This window comes from Pimephales promelas, chromosome 1 (genome assembly GCF_988280905.1).
Source record: "Pimephales promelas chromosome 1, fPimPro1.hap1.1, whole genome shotgun sequence".
NCBI classification, from domain to species: Eukaryota; Metazoa; Chordata; class Actinopteri; order Cypriniformes; family Leuciscidae; genus Pimephales; species Pimephales promelas.
The window spans coordinates 25779746-25800211 of record NC_142769.1 but is presented as its reverse complement, the minus strand read 5'-3'; the positions used below and the strand labels follow the sequence as shown (position 1 = coordinate 25800211).

General features: G+C 37.6%; 1 protein-coding gene across 1 annotated transcript in view; it reads right to left on the bottom strand.

Moving 5' to 3' along the window:
* cdh16 (cadherin 16, KSP-cadherin) overlaps nt 1–20466 on the bottom strand; it is a 43076-nt gene that overhangs the window by 14072 nt on the left and 8538 nt on the right. Inside the window, exons 4-12 of the mRNA XM_039674399.2 lie at nt 19869–20003; nt 19298–19427; nt 18093–18251; nt 15421–15617; nt 8073–8198; nt 7002–7152; nt 6694–6906; nt 6255–6331; nt 2367–2558 (exon numbers count right to left, since the gene is read on the bottom strand). Coding sequence (XP_039530333.1) covers nt 2367–2558; nt 6255–6331; nt 6694–6906; nt 7002–7152; nt 8073–8198; nt 15421–15617; nt 18093–18251; nt 19298–19427; nt 19869–20003 — 1380 coding nt within the window. The remainder of the gene's footprint in view (nt 1–2366; nt 2559–6254; nt 6332–6693; nt 6907–7001; nt 7153–8072; nt 8199–15420; nt 15618–18092; nt 18252–19297; nt 19428–19868; nt 20004–20466) is intronic.

Genomic DNA, 20466 nt, shown 5'->3' with positions numbered 1-20466 from the left:
CAGACCCTGCTGTTCTGTCATTCTTTGCCTATATTAAATTTGTCATCCCAGCCAACCCATATGTTGACCAGTGTACAACTAAGATTTACAAATCAAACGCAGCCAGAAACCAGTGTTCGATGAAAAAAAGAGACAGTCTTGCAGGGAAATCAGGAAAATCAGACCCCTCCTGTCTTAATAAAGCTTTTGAAAAACACAAAAATAAACAAAGGTTATAAAAAGTTATGAAATAAATACAAAACCACTTTCCAGAAGTCTTGTTCTCTCTGTTCTTGTGTTGGAATGAATTTCCAAACTCCACCCAAGCTACTTAAGTACTCATCAAAATATTCAGGAAACAACTCAACTTATTGTTGTGTATTTTCACAACATTTTTTATGCTTATAATTTATCTGAAACTTTGCATTGCGTTACTGTAAGTGTTGATGGCACTTATATAACACATTGCTTGTGACGCTCCTCATCTGCAAGTCGCTTTGGATAAAAGTGTCTGCAAAATGACTAAATGTATTATTACATTTGTATCTTTTTTTAATGCAGTTTTATTAACTCAATAATTTGAATTTCAAATAATGAATTTCTAAAATTGTTACATAAATCTGTGTGCCCTTCTCATGCAATAATAAATTGCCCTTTTGATGCACTCAAAATACATGTGAGAGTTCAGCCCAACTGTTCATCATGGACAAGAAATGAGCTGTTCTCAAATCCTAAGGCAATCCCTGTTTAAAATTGAACACAAAAACATTGTTTATAGCTCCTGAAAACTGTAATAACATCAGCCCAATTCTATAACACGCTTCAAGGCAACAGCAAATTACATTTGTTATTGTTGTTTACTTAAAAACAGTCCTTCTACTATTTGTGGTCTCCAGCGTTGACTATACATGCTAAAAACTTGACATTCTGTAATTAGTGCTAACTAAGAATAAAATACAATTTACTTAATTATTGAGGCACTGAACAACATTCAAGAGAGTTAAGCAGAGTAAACGAGAACACAGATAAACACAATGTAAAACAAATCGAGCTTGACATACAAATATATATCAGTTGAAATATCACCAACTCCCAGCCTGCAGTCTGATGAAAAGCTATTAGAACATGAATAAAATATGTCAGAAAAAGATCAAACGGGTTGTATATCACAGACAGGGTGGACAGAGTTCAAGATCAAGGGAATCAGTGACACTAATCACATGCTTGCGGTGACCCTGTAGTAGAACAACTGCATCACCTGAAGGGAATGTAGGTCACAGTGAGGATCAGGCCTTGAGCTCCGGCTGAATGGCCAGCTAAAGAAAGACTTAACTGTTTGTTTTTATTTAACAGCCTCAAAAAAGTATTTAAAACCTAAAGCCCCACTTAAAAGTGCATTAAATTCATTGCGCTAGATCAAACCAAGTGGCATGTGGAAACAAATTATACTATACATTTGCTCATAATATACTTATTTTGTCTAACCAACTATTACTTTTAACCAACTGGGCCCAAAGGCATTTCTAGTTCACACAGGAGGTGCCAAGTTTTGTCTTACAGTAATTTGGAAAAGAAGAGTTCAGATGCAAAAGCCTCTAAGTGCCATTTGAAAATTTCTCCTAGAATGATCATTTTTATCAAGCTTGTATATTTAAGTTCAGTAATTTCACTTAAATGACAATTAATAGGTAATCTTCATTGCAATTTAAGTGAAATTACTGAACTTAAATATACAGGCTTGATAAAAATGATCATTCTAGAAGAAAATTTCAAATGGCACTTAGAGGCTTTTGCATCTGAACTCTTCATACACAATTAAAAAAAATCCAACAAACACAACTTATTTTCATTAAATATGTTGCTTGAAAAACGTTTTAGCTCTTGGGGGTTGAGTGATGAACAACTTAACTCTTAAACCTCATCCATGCACTTAACGTTACCTATAAAAATACCAGTTACTATAAATTTAACTGTTCAGCGAAGGTAAACACAGAGATAATTATAGTAACTCAAAAGTATGAGCAATCATACAATTTGACGATGAGCATATGCAGTGTCAGTCCCATTTTGAATGTGTGTTTAGAACTTTCCGATGGAACTTCTATTTTAGATCCCAGATTTAAATTTGGATAAACAAAGGACAATCACATTGTGTCAGGGTGATAGCTCAACATTGTTTTCCCTAATTCAGTGAAAAAGAACAGACCAATGAAAGTTTCATTTTTTTAAAGACCTTAGCTCCCTCCAACCCTCATTTCAAACACTGTTGAAAAGTATGATTGTACTTTAAAGCACATTCTTTAAAACAAGTGCAACTTGGTTTAATGTTTACAGCATCTACACATCTATGCGTGGCAGACAGTAGTATAGTCAGGCAGAGATGATACCTTATCAAGGATGAGGGCAGCTTCATTGGTCTGTCTGTCTGTCACTAGAGTAAAAACCTCCTCCTCATTCCCAGATTCAATTCTGTAGTCCACCTGCCAGCTGTCTCCACCCCACTCATCCGCGTCCCATGCTGACACTACAGTGACTGTGGTGCCCACTGAGGAGTCCTCAGCCAGGTGGAAGGGTCCATACTAGAAAGAAACAAATGAATGATTATGATTTCAAAGATACTATACATTCAATTGTACAAAAGGTTCTTTATAGCAGAAAAAAGGTCTTTAGATTATTAAATCAAAATGGTTCCTTTGAGACCTGTTTACTGAAAGGCTTTTGGGGGAACCTAGAGATGGTTCTTCTATGGAATCATGGCAAAACACACCATTTAGAACCTTTATAAGTGTGTATGCAATTATGATAAAATGGATAATAAAATAAACCATGAAAATGTGTGTGATTAGAAAACATATTGAAATGGATGCATCAAAAATGTGCCATTTAGAAATGATCTTCAGTTTAGAGGAGAGCTCTGTCTAATGGAGAATTAAAAAAAAAATCAGTAAGATAGTAAAGCCTTTTATAATGTTAAATTGGATAATATTATAATTATTTCTATTGTTGTCGATGGAGCTAACCACAATATGCTAACTAGACAACCTTGATGACTTTCCATTATTTTGTTGACCTTCAGAACTACTTAACTCTTGACATACAGGCATGACAATCTCAAAATTCTACAGTACCTCGAGAGAGAGAGAAAAATAGAAAAAGAGGTAAAAAGAAACCAAGGACTGTATTCACAAAGAATTTTATCTTACCACTCGGAGTACTCCTAAATTGCACTCAAATATTTTAGCTAGGAGTTTTCTCTTAAAAGTTATTCACAACGCCTTTCATACCTTCTTTTAGAAAGGAAAAATGACAACTTCTAATATAAGCGTAAGTCTTCATTGCTATGGATGATGTCAATTTTCATGCACAAGCTTCCTCAATCACGGTGACTGGTTGTTAGATGACAGGGCCATCATTCGGAACATAACACAAACGAAGCAAATCATGGAATTACGATATCTAAATATGCTGTGTCCTACAAAAAAAATAATAATAGTAGGCTAATGTCATCGAAATGTATATATCAGTGTTGTAGTACTCGAGACTCGGACTCGTCTCGGACTCGGTCTCGAGACCATATTTTAATGGTCTTGGTCTTGTCATGGACTCGTGTGCATTTGGACTCGGAATTGACTCGAACATTTTTTTTTTTTAGGACTCGGACTTATTCCCGAGTCCACTCGAGTTCAATTAAAAATATTTTTCATGATTATTAATGTATGTTAATAAAATATTTCTTTAAATTGATTGACACGCCCAGTGATTGGTGATTTTCTAGTACACAACTGCGCATGACAAATTGTAATAAAATTATTACTTTTAACACCACCTACTATGTGGCCTTTTTACCGTAAACTGATCATATTTTTTAAACTCTAAGTAAATTCAGTAAAATAAAAAAAGGATTTCTCTAAGTAAATAAAAGTAAATTAGGTAATCAACCCTCACTGGTCTCGGTCTCAACTTGGACTCGACTCTCTATGGACTCGGTCTTGACTCGGACTCGACTCTCTCTGGTCTCGGTCTCGACTTGGACTCGAGTGAGGTGGTCTCGACTACAACACTGATATATATAATGACATGTTTGTGAAGGCCCCAGTGAAGTGTAATTCTAAAAAGGCAGAAAGAGAGAGAAAAGTCGTGAATTCAATTAAATGAAATTAAGGCAGCCTAATACCCCAATAAAAACCGCCACTTGCCTAATAATAAAAAACTACACTTGCATTTACACTTGCTTGGTTAATTGACATCCTATTAGCCTAAATAGACTACTTAAAGCAAGGAAATTTTGTTCTCCTATTTAAGTAATGTAATAGTTGAATGACGGTGGATTATGAACTCGCCAAAACGGAAAAGTAAGCCCAACTGGACGCAGGATCAGTTACTGCTGCTGGCTCAGTTGGTGCTCAAAAAAAACAAAAAAACAAAAACAAAAACATCATAAAAGGGAAATTCGGCACTGGGATATCAAGCAAAAATCACACATGGGAAAGGATTGTTCGCAGATCAATGCCACAATCCCGCTTGAGTCATGGACCCCGGACTTCAAGATGCGGTGGGATACACTACAATCCTTTGTGAATAGGTCCTCTCAACTTCTTTTAAGCTGTCCCAGACTTAGGTTCTACTCGTTTGGGCTAAAATGCTTTGAGAATCACTCTGAGTGAGTAATGAGTAATACTAAAGTTAGGAGTTACACGCTAATTATTTTTAGGAGTTGCTCCTAAATTCGCCAGTTTGGAGCTACTTTTAGCCTTAAAATTCTTTGTGAATACGGCCCCAAAATATTAGCTGAATATGTGGGCATGACTGGAGAGTGCCTATCAGGAGAGTAGAAAATGTATGTGTGTTCATTTCTGCAAACAATGCTGTTCATTAATGTAAGTACAGCACAATTTATCCAAACATAATCCATCTAAGTTGAGGCTGCATCATAGTGACTAAACGTCATTGTCAAAGAAATGGGGGACACATAATAAAAATGAAAAGGCACACAGCCAGTGAGGTGAGATTTATGGTTGTTTCCAGAATGCAGAACAGAGCTTATTTCAAAGAGGATCTATATATACCCCTTGAATTCAAGCCAGCACTGCTTTTTTACCCCTCCACTGCAGCTGCACTCCATCTTTACACCGGCACTCTGTCTGCACCCACGGACATCTCCTGTATTATTCACAACACGTAGGCGTAAACACGTAGGGTGTTTTCCAGAAACCAGGGACCATTGCCTGCCTCCATTCTGCATCCGCTCTCCATCCCTCATTTTTCTCACCTCTTCCAGTCATTTTAGTCAGCGATCATAATCTCACTGTTTATTATTCAACTCAGCCACATCAATGAACAAAGATGATGATATAAGAAAGGAGCTCAGGGCTGTTCTGCATAAGAGAATGCGCTCATGTGCCATAAATAGACAGCGCTACAAATTAGTAAGTGGTCATATTTAGAACATCATCGCAGGATAAGAAACTCTTCCAAAAATAGCAGAATCAGGCATGTTCTGTAAAAATGCTCATCACAGAGTTGTATATTACATTTGCTCACAGAATGTAATTATGGATGCACTAATGTTAACATTCAGGCCAATACAGATACGGTGATAATTTAATGTTCTAGTTGAAATATGAAAATGGCTCATTTTAAAATTCTACAATAAAAAAAGAAAGAGAATTTAAAATCAATCATTTAAATGCTACAAGCGATTTTAGGCTTTGGCGAAATTACAATTAACTAACACACATAAATATAAATGCAAAAAAAATGAAATTAGAATGCTCAATTAAGTATCTAATATCAACAGATACAAATAAATTAAACATGTAAAACTAATAACTGATGTGGTTGGTACTTTGAATATAACACAATTTCTGGTGAAATGCAGAGTTAATATGAATACAATGTCGTAATTGGTGTCATCCAATTATAGCGGTGACAATTTGTAGTGCTCAAAACTAAAAAAAGAAACACTCACAGCTAAATTATTACATGTCCATAAGCCTAAGATTAAAGCATGGATTCCCCCTGAAAGCTCTTTATCTCATCTGACTCTGTAAATCACATTTTCTAGAACACAGACCTTGTATACACACACAGACACACACTTGTATTTGTGGTTTACGGTGACTAATGGTTTATGGGACGTAATGGTTTTTATTCTATACAAACTGTAAATTCTATCATCTTACACTAACTCTACCCATAAATCTATGTCATACACAAAAGAAAATGTATGTCATACACAAAAAGACATAGTAGGACCCATAGTGCACGGCCCTTACCTCATGATGGGAGAAGATAGGTGGGTTGTTATTTTCATCCAGAACTTTGACTATGACAGTGCATGAGCTGTTCAGCCCTGGGGAACAAGTCAGAAAACATTTTATTTTCTTTTTATAACAATATCACTGCATTAGATACAGCATTTCAGATTCTACATGGCAAAGAGTTTATTGTAGCTGACAGACTAGTCATTCTATGTATGTGGAAAGAAATTACATTTTAAGAGCCATTAGTCGGGTCCATAAAGTGACTGATATTGTGCTCCATAAATACACTAACTACCACAGGTATTATAGGAAATTATGTTAGAGCATCACAATGTGAAATCTGAAAAAAAGGGTCTTTAATCACATAAACCAATCAGAGAAAATTGTACAAAATGACACTTGTTAATTACGTGGTGCCATTCTAACTAGACTAGCTTTGCATTGTGTCGACCTTTAGCGTCCTCTGCTGTGATGGTGAGTGTGTACTGTGGAGCGGTGCCCTCCATGCTGTCCGCCTGCACTGTGATCACTCCTGAGTCCCGGTCCACACGGAACAAGTTTCGAGGAGTCTCAGGCATCTGGCCCACCAGCCGATAAAAGATTCGCACATTATCGGTTTTCGGGTCATCATTGTCCGCCGCTTGGACAGTGAGAATCTCTGTCCCTGTGAGCAGAAGATCATAAAACTGACTAAATTTGCTTTGTTTTAATATTTACATAGGATTTTGTGTTTCTGTTGTGCATGTATGTGTGTGTAACCTTTAGTCGCAAGCTCCTTGACCACTGTGTGGTACTGCATCTGTGGGAATGTGGGCCTATTGTCATTTGCGTCCCCCACCATCACTCTCAGCTCCACGGGCTTAGCAATCTCTCTGCCATCTGGCCTCTCCACTACTATGTCAATATGAAACTAAAAGGGGAAAAAAAACATAGAAAAAAGTGGTAATCTAAATCTTTCTTGTGTATTAGCATTTGCAAAGAAATCAGAACTGTATGTCATCTGTCTATTGATGTGTAATAGATGATGAAAAGAAATCATGCTCACTTAAATCCCAAAATGTTCTACAGATTGACTATTACAATGGATCAAAAATAAAATTAGAACAAACTATTACAACAAACTGTGTTTATTTCTGTCTAAAACTATTTCTGTTAGGACAATGTTGGCTAAAATTCACAGGCAACTGAACTTAGTTATACATTTGAAGTTATCTGATGTACGGATGAACGTACGTAACCCTATTTACAGAAACATCATGAGAATTATGATGCTATGTGAGTTAAATACTGTAGCAGAAGGAGTGAATTCTTGTTACAGTCTTAACAAATGATTGGGATTTCCCTGTACTACCGATGAAGACAGATACAAAGTTCCAGCTTCCTTTGATTAAATAACCTCTACAGGTTACCTCCAAATGGAGCAATGCTGCAGCATTGCAATAAACCTCCAAATATTGCAATAAAATAGCAATAAACATCCAAATAGCAATGCTGACCTACTCTTAAGTGATTAAAATCTATGGAATTGTGGAAAATGATTTGGCTCTTGAGAATGTTGAAAAAAATTTTCATTATTCTGTGATCCATTGGGCTATATATTTTGGACTTTTTTATTCACCCAACAATTGAATAGTTGGGTGAATATTTTGTCCAACAGTTAATATTCGAGGAACTGAAGTGGATTTTTGGACATAACTTGGGCAAGCTGATTAAATAATGACTTTATGTTCAGTAATGTTCAGTTTAAAAAAAAAAAAAAAAACTTTTAATTTGACACATTTAGCACCAAGGTAAATCCATAAAAGTTTGAATGAATTGTTTATCTTTCACCTGATCCTGTGTTTCTCTGTCTAGAGGAGCATTCAGGTAAATGATTCCTTCCCTGTTGATAGTGAACAACATTTCCGGGAACTCTCCCTCAAGACTATATTCAACTGGACTGCCACTCCACTTCACCTGCAAAGACACACACCCAAAATACACAACATAACCAATCAATAGGCTACTACTGACGACATTAAAGTGAAAGTATATACCCAAAGGCTAATCTTAAATTCAAGCCTGCCTTTTTTTTTAAACAGTGTTCAAAAGGCACCTGTGAGGGCAACATCCAAATGGCTTGGACATCAGATTTAAACAATGATGAGACACTGTGTTTGAGGAAAACCCTGCATGTTTAGGCACCGCTGAGAGTTAGCTGATAAGTGCGCTGAGGCCGGGAACCTGCCAAAACAAACCAGCTGCCTTTGCGATGGAGGGATTTTCCACTGCGCTGCCACAAATGATGCAAACTGTCCTGGAAAGGGTGTGGAAACGCACCGAAGAAGGAGAGGACCCTGTAGAGGGGAGAGCGAGGGGGACATGTGTATTTCCTCAATACTTCGCCCTCCAACCGTTTGTTATGGAGATGGCTCTCCAAACTCAAGCATTCTGTATACATCAGAGGGCCTCTCTAAAGATGACCTGCCCACACTGTTATGAACCGTCAAGGAAGCACAGCTTTGAAGAGATTAGTGTCGTCCTGATGTTCTAAAAATGGTGAGCACCAACTAAGGTGATGTCATCTATTTAGTTTCCATGGGCTGCTTTTGATAGAAGTGATAGAATCCTCTTAGGACGAGTCAGTTCATGCCTTTGATGCTTAGTGCTGTGGATTGACAAGAGAGAGTGTTAACAGTTTGATGCTGAAAATGTATTCTTGTGATAAGGAGAATGATGCTTTAGCAGTCAATAAATGCCCAAGTTTCACTGAGGAGATGCAGGTTAATACAGGAGAGGCTATTTTTATTTTAGTTCAATTTATTTTTTTCTTATTATCATGAAAGAAAATCTGATCAGATGAAAATCATTAAAATTTCATCTGGCAAATATCATTCTATTATCATGCAGTTGTCCTGGGTCATTAAGCTGGCTGGCAATAAAATTTTACCACGTTTAGAGCCACTACTGTTAGATAAAGTAGCCTCCTCCAACTCAAGTATACTGATTTGGAAATGCTCCACTCATAAGTGAATATCTGATCAAAATGGCGAGATAATTTGCTCATCTATGATGCATCGGGAGACAATTTGTCATGAAAAAAGCATAAAAGCATAAAAACTATAAGGTTGATAACTATAACTACTGTATAACTAATAACTAAATAATCATAATTAAGAATATGGAGGTTCAGAACACAACTGTAACAAAAACGATGAATATTGTTGGAATCACTTTCAGAACTATTTTTTTCTGGGTAATAATAACTTCTAACTAATAAATCGCACTGCCTATTTAGCGTCTTGCCCATGTGTGCCACTGTTTTCAATAAAGTAAAAAAACGCAGGGTCTCTAGATGAGTTTTATCTTAAATGAAGCAGTGTCTTCAAAAAAAAAAATTGGCACAACGATCAAATATGTCTGTCTAGCTCTCAAAGCTTGGGTTCTGGGTTTGTCACAAAGGGTTTGAGAATTTCACAACAAAATATTAATAAATTAAATTGGAAAGGGATCGAACCTTGCGATAAGGCCCCTAAACTGGAGATGAGTAGGCGGTTCCTTACAGATGCTTGTGTGATGATTGACAGGACAGATTGATTAGGCTTCTCTTGAACTTATGTTTAGAACTTTAGTAAAATGTAGCGCAGTGAAACCCAAAAACATGTAGAACATTAAGCACGTCAAATTTTAATAAAAGCACACCAGCATCTTGTAAAATAAACTATGGAGTGCACAGATCACAGATTTACTGGGACAATGTTGACATTTTCAGCATGAATTTTCATCATGACAACTGTAATGACGGTTGTTATTGTTCTAGCCAAGGTCAGAAAGGGCCGAAGAAGAGATATACCGGATGTTGTTGTGGTTGATGGAAAAAAGCTAACATGAGAATAAACCAGACACATAGAGACCTCACGTGTTGATATCTTCTATTATTAAACGCCTGTAAAGGATATCAACAGACAGTATATGGTGTCAGAATAACCTGTGTCAGTAAAGAAGACATGGCGAAGTGTAGCCCGCCGACCAAGTTTAAGTTTGAGAGCCCAACCGAATGGCCGAAGTGGAAACAGCGATTTCGCCGAAATCGGTTGGCCACGAAGCTAAGCAAAGATGACGCCGATCTATGCAATGGGCAGTGAAGCTGAAAATATTTTCAGTTCATTTGAGTTTGAAGAGGAAGATGGTAAGAAGGACTTTGACGTGGTTGTGAAAAAGTTTGACAACTACTTTATTCCACCACGCAACATCTTACACGAGCGAGCATTTTTCTATCAACGGAGCCAGCAATCTGGGGAAACGGCGGAGATGTACATCAGCACATTATTTGAGTTAGCAGAGCACTGTCAATTTGGGACTACGAGGTATGAACAAATAAGGGATTGTCTTGGGTTAGAAATAGCAGACAAGGAACTTTCCCGCCAGTTCCAGCTCAAAGCAGACCTAACATTGACGCAAGTGATTGAACGTGTGTGCCAGACAAAGGCGATAACGCGGCAGGTTAATCTTCAGACCAATCGAACGGATGCTCAGCTGGCTAATGTTAATGAAGCCAAAGGGAAGGATAGGCAGTATAAGAAAAAGAATCATCAATGTGGGAACTGCAGCCAGGGGACAAACACAGAGGAGGAGTGTGGGAGGTGCGGTAAGCCACAACACTCTAATGAAATAAATTGTCCTGCATTAAAAAGCAAGTGTAATATGTGTCACAAGAAGGACATTGGGAACGTAAATGTCGTTTTAAAGCAGTGAGAGAAGTGAGAGAAGACTAACATACTTTCTAGGAGCAGTTGACAGGGAGGATAATGAGGATACATGGACTTTAGGCTTACCTGTAAACAACGTGATATTAACCTTTAAAATTGACACAGGATCCGACGCTACCATTATTGATAAGGGGACATTCAAAAAGATGAGTCCTAAAATGAAGCTTGAGCCTCCGGTCATATGTTTTGTTAGCCCAGAGGGTGATCTCAAATGCATAGGCATGTTCCAGAGTTTCACCAGTTATAAGGGTAGAAAGTACTCTCTGAAGGTATGGGTGACTAAAGGAAAAAGCTGCTTACTGGAAGGTTTGTGGTTCAATCCTCAGTTCCACCTGACCAAGTGTCGAGGTGTCCATGAGCAAGATACCTAACCCCGGCTGCTCCCGACGAGCTGGATGGCGCCTTGTATGGCTGACACCGCCGTCGGTGTGTGAATGAGTATATGAGTGGATGAATGTGAGGCAAAAAAAAAAAAATGCAAGGTGCTTTGGTGACCATTAGGTCTGTGAAAGCACTATATAAATGCAGTCTATTTACCATTTTACCATTTTTACTGGGCAGTGAGGAAGCAGTGGAAATGGGTCAAGTGAACAGGATGCTGCATGATGATGCCCAGCCATATACAGTGCCAAAAGCCAGATGGATACCACTGCCACTGGTACTGCTGGTAAAAAAGGAACTGCAGCGCATGGAGAAAGAGGGCATAATCGAAAAAGTAACACAGCCATCAGAATGGTGCGCCGCTATGAGAAGTATGTCCTGCCGACGGTGGAGAAAATAATGCCAAAACTTGCCAGGTCAAAAGTGTTCACGTCGCTGGACGCAGCAAGTGGATTTTTTCTTCTTTTCGGAATAACAAGTGCTCCTGAAATTTTTCAGAGGAAAACATTTTAATTCAAGCAGAGAACATGACTGTTGTCTGGCTGAGGTATTGAGGGTCATCGAAGCAGCAGGGCTCAAGTTAAACCAGGCAAATTGCAAGTTCTAACAGAGCCAGGTTCGCTTCCTGGGTCACCTAATCGACGAGGCAGGCATCAGATCCGACCCAAACAAAGTCACAGGAATAGGGAACTTTCCACAGCCACAAAACGTGACAGAACTCAAAAGATTCTTAGGGATGGTTAATTATTTAGCCAAGTTCGTTCCAGAGTTATCAACAGTAGCCTGACACACTGTGCTGAGGACACACTGAGGACACACACAGTACTGAGACACAAAAAGGTTGTGAAAAGGTTATTTGAAAAATGGTTGATTTATTGCGGATTTATGTTTCAGAATATGCACTTTGTTGTTTGCAAAAGTATGAACAGGAGGAATGGTTATTTTCACACCACTGGGGTTAGAAGTTAACAAGACAATTGAGTTTTAAAACAAGAAATACTGTTAAGATAGAGAAGTGTTTATTGCTTATAATAACAGTTACATGGCACATGGCAATTTAAATTGCTTCTGCTGTCACCCCATCTGTCTTATACACACTCATTCACAAGCAAATTGTGACTCTTGAGCACAACAAAATGTGAACAAAAAAAGAAGAAGTGGATTCCACTATTGTGGCATCAGCTAAATGGGGATAAAGAATGGGCAGCTGCCGAATTTAGCTGCTCTTCTGAATTGTGGCACCCATGTACTTGGTGGATTTGAGTGAGAGCAAACAAACAAAGCTGTCATCCTAAGCTCAAGTCATCCACTAATCATTATGATCAAATAAAGCTCTTTATCTGAAATACCAAAAGTGTTCTGTAGGAACACATGGAGTTAAGAGGATTGAGATTAAAAAAAGGTTTAGGTTTATATCTATACTATTTTAAAAATAGGAGAATTGGGAAGGATGAAATGAGGAGTACTGTACTGCAGTGTTGCTATGAGAGACAGAGAGAAATGCACGACACAGAGTCCTTCATGACCAGTTATCTGTTTCATACTTCATAACTCCAGCCACCCACATGCACATCACAGCACACATGAGTGGGTGGGAAAAGGCTTTTCCCATTTCCCAAAAAAAAAAAAAAAAAAAAAAATTATATAAAATAAAATTCCAGACAGATCCAGCTCACATAGCACACAACTTATTGTTCCTTATCTGACTCCCTTACATCAAGAGTTATTTTTGTGTAAATCAATTTAATTATAATACAATGCAATGTCAGTGCAATACTAATTATCGTACTAATATAAAATATAAGGTATTTGTTAAAATTCTAATTCTATTGCATACATCAAAACCACAATAATAAAACAGTTTGTCTCAACCATTTCTGTCTTTTGCAGCTCCTAACTTATATATGAATAACTTATATATTTAAAAAATATATGCACACACGAAATTGCAAGAAAATTTCAGAACTAATCACAAAGAAATGAGAAGTAACTTTAAATTAAATTAAACTTTAAAGTAAAATTAAATTCTAAATTAAATATGAAATTATAATTTAGAAACACTGAAATACTATTTTCTATTAAAATGTCCTCCAATAATCTTTTTTCTTTTTTTTTTTATTTAAAAACGTGGAAAAATCACTTTTATCTCAGAGAGAGAGAGAGAGAGAGAGAGAGAGAGAGAGAGAGAGAGAGAGAGAGAGAGAGAGAGAGAGAGAGAGAGAGAGAGAGAGAGAGAGAGAGAGAGAGAGAGAGAGAGAGACAGTACTTTTTAATAAACAGGAAACATATAACACTAGGGATGTCACGAGACCCAAAATCTAGTAGTCGTTACCGATACCCCTATATTTATGCATATTTTGTAAAAGAAATTACAATTATCTTACCAAAATGTTAGCTCACTTAATGTAACTGTGTTTATGAGGTAATTTGTTGCAATAGTGAGTAATAAAACAAGAATGAATGAATACATTTCAATAGCATTAATACAATAGAATAAAGATACAAATGAAACATTGTTACAAGTAATACAAGTAATACAAGTATAGAAGGTGCTGTAGCTACTGAGAGAGAGTGGAACAGCCTTCCTTTGGTCTCTATACCTTCCTCTAGACACACACAGACACACAGAGATAAACAGAAAACCTGTTGCTTCTGTTGTAAACATGGAGAGTGGTAAAATGGCCGAAAGTAATTGTATTGCAAAACATTATCTTTGAGGTATTTGAAGAGAAAAACAGAAACAAGCTAAGCTATTGAACAGAAATTTCTGGTGTTAATGTGTGTTTATAGGCACAATATGTATTTTTTCTGCTTTAAAAATACCAAAAATAATTGTAGGCTATCTATGTTATATATTTCTATTAGATATGTACTTACATTATCCCGACAGTTTCCACAAAGTTTCAAATTCGGAGAAATGTATAGTTTAATTCAAAGACACGGGCCGTTTCTTTATTTCCGTTTTGTCGCCCGTCTATGGCGTCATATAAGCTTTGACTCCTCTATTTTCTCTAACTTCCTGCGGAACCCGGCGAAACCGCCAAACACAAAGGGGAACACCGAACTTTCACCAATAAAAGCAAAGAAAACAACGAAGAAGAAAAAAGTAGTAGCTAGTATAATTTTGCAACTCCACCGAGACTATTATATGTAATATTTGTATTAGTCTGTATTATGGACCACGATTATGCTTTTCCTGCACGATCTGCTGCTGGAGCCAGCTCAAAGCGCAGACGTTAGGGTGAACAACAGTCATGACATGCCCTGTTTTCATGTTCTGTCCTGACCGTCCTGGCTGTTTTTTATAACGTGATGAAAATGTCCGTTTTCAAAAAAAACAAAACAACAACAAAAAAAAAAAACTGCTGGCCGAGTGTTCTGGTTTTACGTAATCAAAATATGGTCAACCTAGCAAACATACGGGTGAAAAATATGACCCGAGAAGGGTTTGGGACAGGAGAAGAAGCATGACACGGGTAAACTGTGGGGTTGCATTTAAAAAATGGAGAGGGCTTCATGACAAGCTAAATATAGGCTACTGAGAGATGCCGATCTCGCTTGCATTGTAATAAACAGGTAAGCACCCATTCAGTTAAATATATCTACAAGGTAATGGAGCATTTTACAAATTGTCGTGTTTCTTTAGAAATAAATAATGGACAAACAGGGTCTTCAAACGCCTCAGATGTAAAGTTATTTGCTGTCAAAGTGATGCCAAAATGAATGGAAGTCAATGGAAATGCACACAAGTGAAGGCTTCAACTTCCGGTCGATGGATTACCCCCTTGGTTTTTGCTAACCCTCAAAAAGTGACAACTTTAAAGGGACACCAGGCACAGACAGACTGTGTGTTAAGATAGCAGTGAGTCATGATTAATATCATAAAATCAGAGGTAAAAGGTCATGTCATGATGAAAGCCATGAGCAATTGAGGGATGCTGCCACACTTCCCTTTGAACGCAATACAACATACTCAGCTATGATAACATATACACACAGAATTTCTATCTCATGCCGCCAGCACCTAGAGCCCTCTCCTTTCATCTTACCTGTGAAATTGGGATGGGATATGGTCCCGGCAGATTCTCCTGCAATCTCACTGGATCAGGTGATGCCCACGCATTCCCAGTCACCTCCACCAACACAGTTCCAGTCGAGAAGAAAGCGTTGGCCTTGCCGGCCATGTCCTGCACCATCACAGAGAGCTTGTAGCGGCCACACATCTCTGGATCTAGTGTTGAGGCACCTGGACAGATAGACATATAAATGGCTGATATAAAAATATCCCCATAACACCAACAACAGCTAAAAAGGGAAACTATTTAGTGTAAGCATCTTTTACTGTATGATCTAAATATAATAATATGTTGTCATGCTATTCTAGATGATGCAGGCTGATGGGTCCTTAACTCAACCTTCGGACAATTACATCAATTACATGCCACAAGCTGATTGGTTCCTGTTGCCTCTGCAGCCAATGAGCTTGCTGCTCAAATTTAAAATAGTTTTCTGTTGCCGTGTCCGAAATCACCCACTACTCACTATATAGTGGACTATATAGTGAGCTCGCCATTTTGTAGTGCTGTCCGAATGTATAGTGATGATTATTATACCCTATAGTTCACTCAATGCATCCCAGAATGCATTTTGAAAAGTAGTGTACAACCGATGCCGATGGTCACTAACCCAAGCCCTACATACCATCATGCATTGCGCTGATCGTAAAAATAAGTTTTAATCATGTGTGGAGTAGCGCATTATAACAGAAACGGCCAGAAATGACTTTTAGTTTTTAAATTTGGTAGAAATAAACTCAATATAATGTAATGTATTTATTTTAAAAAAATCTGTTTAGCCCAGAGCCGGCTCGGCACCAGCTGACAGATGATGTAATTAACGGCGCCGAGATACGATCGAGTAGTGTCCGAAAGTGGTGTTTCTATATGCTGGTGAGCTCATTATATAGTGCTCTACTCCCTACCCCCTACATAGGTAGTGGTTTGAGTGGAGATTTCAGACACAACATGCAGTTTGAGTTCCACTGAAATCCTCCACTTCCCCCAGCTCCACCTGTATAGATCTGCTACGGGTAATTAGGGCCCGAGCCCCGATGGTGAGGGGACCCATCATCATTGCACGTGCCAGATGGAGTATCCAGAATATCATAATAATAATATTGTATCGTAATATCATAATATCGTGGTCAAACGATGAGGTGCAGACTTTCCTTAGTTTGGTTGCCGAAGAGAGGATCCAGCGAGAGCTTGATACTAGGGCAGCGAGGAACGAAAGGCGTCGCTATGACGACCGGGTACTATTTGTGGCGGTACTGTCTGCAATGGAAAACGGAGCAAAAAGCGAGCCGAGTCGAGTCGAGCTGGTACTGGTAATGGAAAAGCACCATTACATGCTCACAGCAGCGTGTCTGTGTATGTATTGGCAGTAGCAGCAGCAGCAGTGTAGCAGAAATATATTCTGCCACGACCAAACACATTAACATTGTCATATCCGTTACCTTGCAAAACTGAGAGTTGTTGTCATGGTAGAATTTATTTTATTCACTCTACCTTTCTAAAGATTTCTAAATGTTGACAAAGACTATTACGCTCACCAAGGCTGCATTTATTTATTCAAAAAAAAAAACAAAAAAAAACAGTAATATTGGGAAACATATTATTACAATTGAAAATTACTGTTTTCTAATTCAATGTCATTTATCCCTATTGTGGCAAAGTTGAATTTTCAGCATCATTATTCCAGTATTTAGTGATTCTTCAGAAATCATTTTAATATGCTGATTTGGTGCTCAAGAAACATGTCGTATTATTATCAATGCTTTTCATGATTATTTGAATAGAAATATACATTGCACTTATTATCTAATAATGTACATTTCCTTACTGTCACGTTTGATCAACTTAATGCACCCCTGCTAAATATAAATTCTTACCCTTTTACTGACTTTTAAAAATAGTGTAAATTAAATTATTTTTGTGTTACTTGGACAAAATCCAGCTAGTCCAACTAGTAAGAACATTAGATTACTCCAAAAAGTAATGCAATGTATCTAATCTAATGTACTCCACAAATTAATTTAATGTATCTAATGTATTGTTAACACAAGGTATCACTCTGGGAGAACATCAAATGCAGCATTAAAGACCTACATTGCAAAACCATCTATTGTCTGCACAGCCACATAAAAACACAGTGTACACATGGTGAGCGTATCAAGCCTCTGTTTTTATCCCTCTCTCTGAGTTAATGCCAGGCTGCTCTCATTGCATTTGAACCATAATTGTCTGAGCTGACCTGATGGGGTCTTGATGACTCATTCAAATAGTGGCCATGTTTTTTTAAAAAAAAAAAACAAACAAACAAAAAAAAACAATGCTGTTAACAGCCGAGTTAACAATGCAATAAGCAGAGCGTGTTGGACTGGATGAGCGAAAGAGAAAGTTGTTAGCTGATGTCATGGTGGGCTGAGAGGAGTGACAGATGAGGAAGGCAGTTTACTCCAAGACACTTAAACAAAAACATGAGTGCACTAGTCCAACATTCACAAGGAAATATGTAATATTCAATACCTTTTCAATATTTCATTGGTCAATGCAATGGTATTGTGATTAGGACATGCACGGACTTATTCTTTGCCAAATATATCAGTCAGACTATTCATTTAATTTATCCTAGTCACAGAGAAGCATCAATAGTTTATTACCATCCTCAGTAAGAGACACTTCTCCGGTGATGGAATCAATGGAGAACATGTGGCTGGCAGGGATGCGTGGAATCTGGTCCAGAAGACTGAAGCGCAAGTCCGCGTGGGCGGTGTTTCGGTCGTCTCGGTCCAGTGCTTCCACCTGCATAAACGGGATTCCTGTGACAATGACACGTACATACAGACACATATCAGAATTATTTATCAGAATCTACATGAACTGACTGAAACAACGCATTTAGATTTATGACCAAATAGTCGTTATTTGCTTATTAACAGAACGGAATTTGAAAAATAGCAATTTTTTTCACAATTATATTTTTGGCCGTTTTATTAACTGTGAGAGGAGAGCGAAAATGACATGGAGACGAGGGAAAAACTGGATTGGCCATAAGGCAAAATCTTTCAAAGCAAAGTCATTGATTCCCAAAAATAATTCTATTTTTTTTTTTTTTCTAAATGGGGTATTAGTCAAAATCATTATTAACAGCTGTGTATGTTTTGTTGAAACCTGAATATATTTAAATGTCTATAATTCTTCTATTCTTGTTTGATTGCAATCAAGTGATTGTGAAACATCTTACAATCTCTAACCTGACATTCAATACAGGTCATTATTGATGTTCTATATTCAGATAATTGCCAATGCATATTCAAGAGGATGACTTCACTGCACTGTTAAAAAAAGCGGTGAATCAGTGTGTGCGTTTGTTCTTCAATTCATTTTCTTCCTCAGTATGAAGCCTCTGAGGTCAGAGTCTCTCTTTTCTGATGTTCTTAGAGATGAGATGAGTAATCTCTGAACATTAATGAGAAAAACATTCTTCATTTTGGTCTTATTCACTCCAATCTCTACAAGCAAACGAGCATTTCTGAGAAAATTAAGAACTTCAATTCACAATTGTTAGCACTCCAAGTGCATCTATTATCACAGGTAAAATGGCTTGTCTGTATGTCTAACAGACATAAAAATCTCTTCATGTGTCTTATAGAAAGTGAAAGGGAAAAAAAAGCACAATAAGCTTTTTCTAGTGTAACTGCGCTATGCTACTCTAATTTATGGTCTGGTGAAGGAAATGTGTGACATTCAAACTAACAGTTTATCTCATTTAGCATCACACGCCTAAATAATTTAAGAAAAAGTCAAGGCAATTTGGATAAGCATCAAGCAAAGGAAGTTGAGCTGCTGAGCACTGCCCACCCACCTTTGAGAAGCCCCAGCTGCACGCTGCCTCTCATGCTCTCTACCAAGAACACCGGCACGTTGTCGTTCTTATCGATGACGCACACTTCAACAGTAAAGCTCTGAGTGTGCATGGACTTTGTGAAGGACACCTGGGAAAAAGCAGTCGGTTCAAAACACTCAAGCAACATTTCTTAAGAGCTCAAACCTTTATGCTTCACGCTTCATTGGCCAGCAATTTACGTCAGCATTTGTTATTTTGGGCTGCCTCCAAATGTATTGAATATTGATTTTTACTCAAATGATCTGAGTGGCATAGGTTTAATTTAAACATTCGTGATTCAAGAACCTGTGTAGTAGTCAATGCCGAATTGACATGCATCTCAAAGGAACTTATGCATTTACAAAGAACTTCTATAACAAAGAACGTTAAAAACGAATCTTCTTGAAATGGAATTGATTCATATGTAAGGTTATCCTGATGTCTTCAATGCATATTGAAAATATTACATTAAATATAGGTCAAAGACAAAAGAACATTACTTATTGAATGTTTTTTTTAAGAAAAAGGAGATGTCCCTGTGATTCTGCACCTGTAAGGAGTAGGATGGCTGCTTCTCTCTGTCCAGAGGTTTAAGGGCATACAGGAAGCCTGACTCCACCCCAAAAATCCCTTCATCATCACCACTCACAGTCAAATCAGAATAGGTCAGGGGGAGATCCAGCAACTGAAATATCAAAATATGGTAAATATACAAAAACCTATCGATAATGGGAAACTGTAGGCTACAAGAGTTCTATTTATTTTGTACCAAAAAATAAAAAGTTGTTCTGAAAGGCTTAACAGCTACTGCTTTATTTATTTATTTATTTAGTAACCAGTTTGTTTTGACTGACATTATTATGTACAGTATGAGGCCTAGAGCTGAGTACTGGCTCAGTTCACACTTGACATTAAAATGCACTGAAAATCAAGTGTGAAAGCTTTTGTTACCAGTAACTGCTTGATATTGAGAGAGTTGGGGATATGATTTCAATGCTATCTAGTCATCATATCTGCATTCAAATCACACAAACCCTGCACATTCCACCTTGGGCTTTACCAGGTCTATAAGCTCAGCCACGCAATTTATTTTTAGAAGAATCACGTGAAACCTGCTTTGCTTTGGGATCATTTGTGCAGTTGTTACT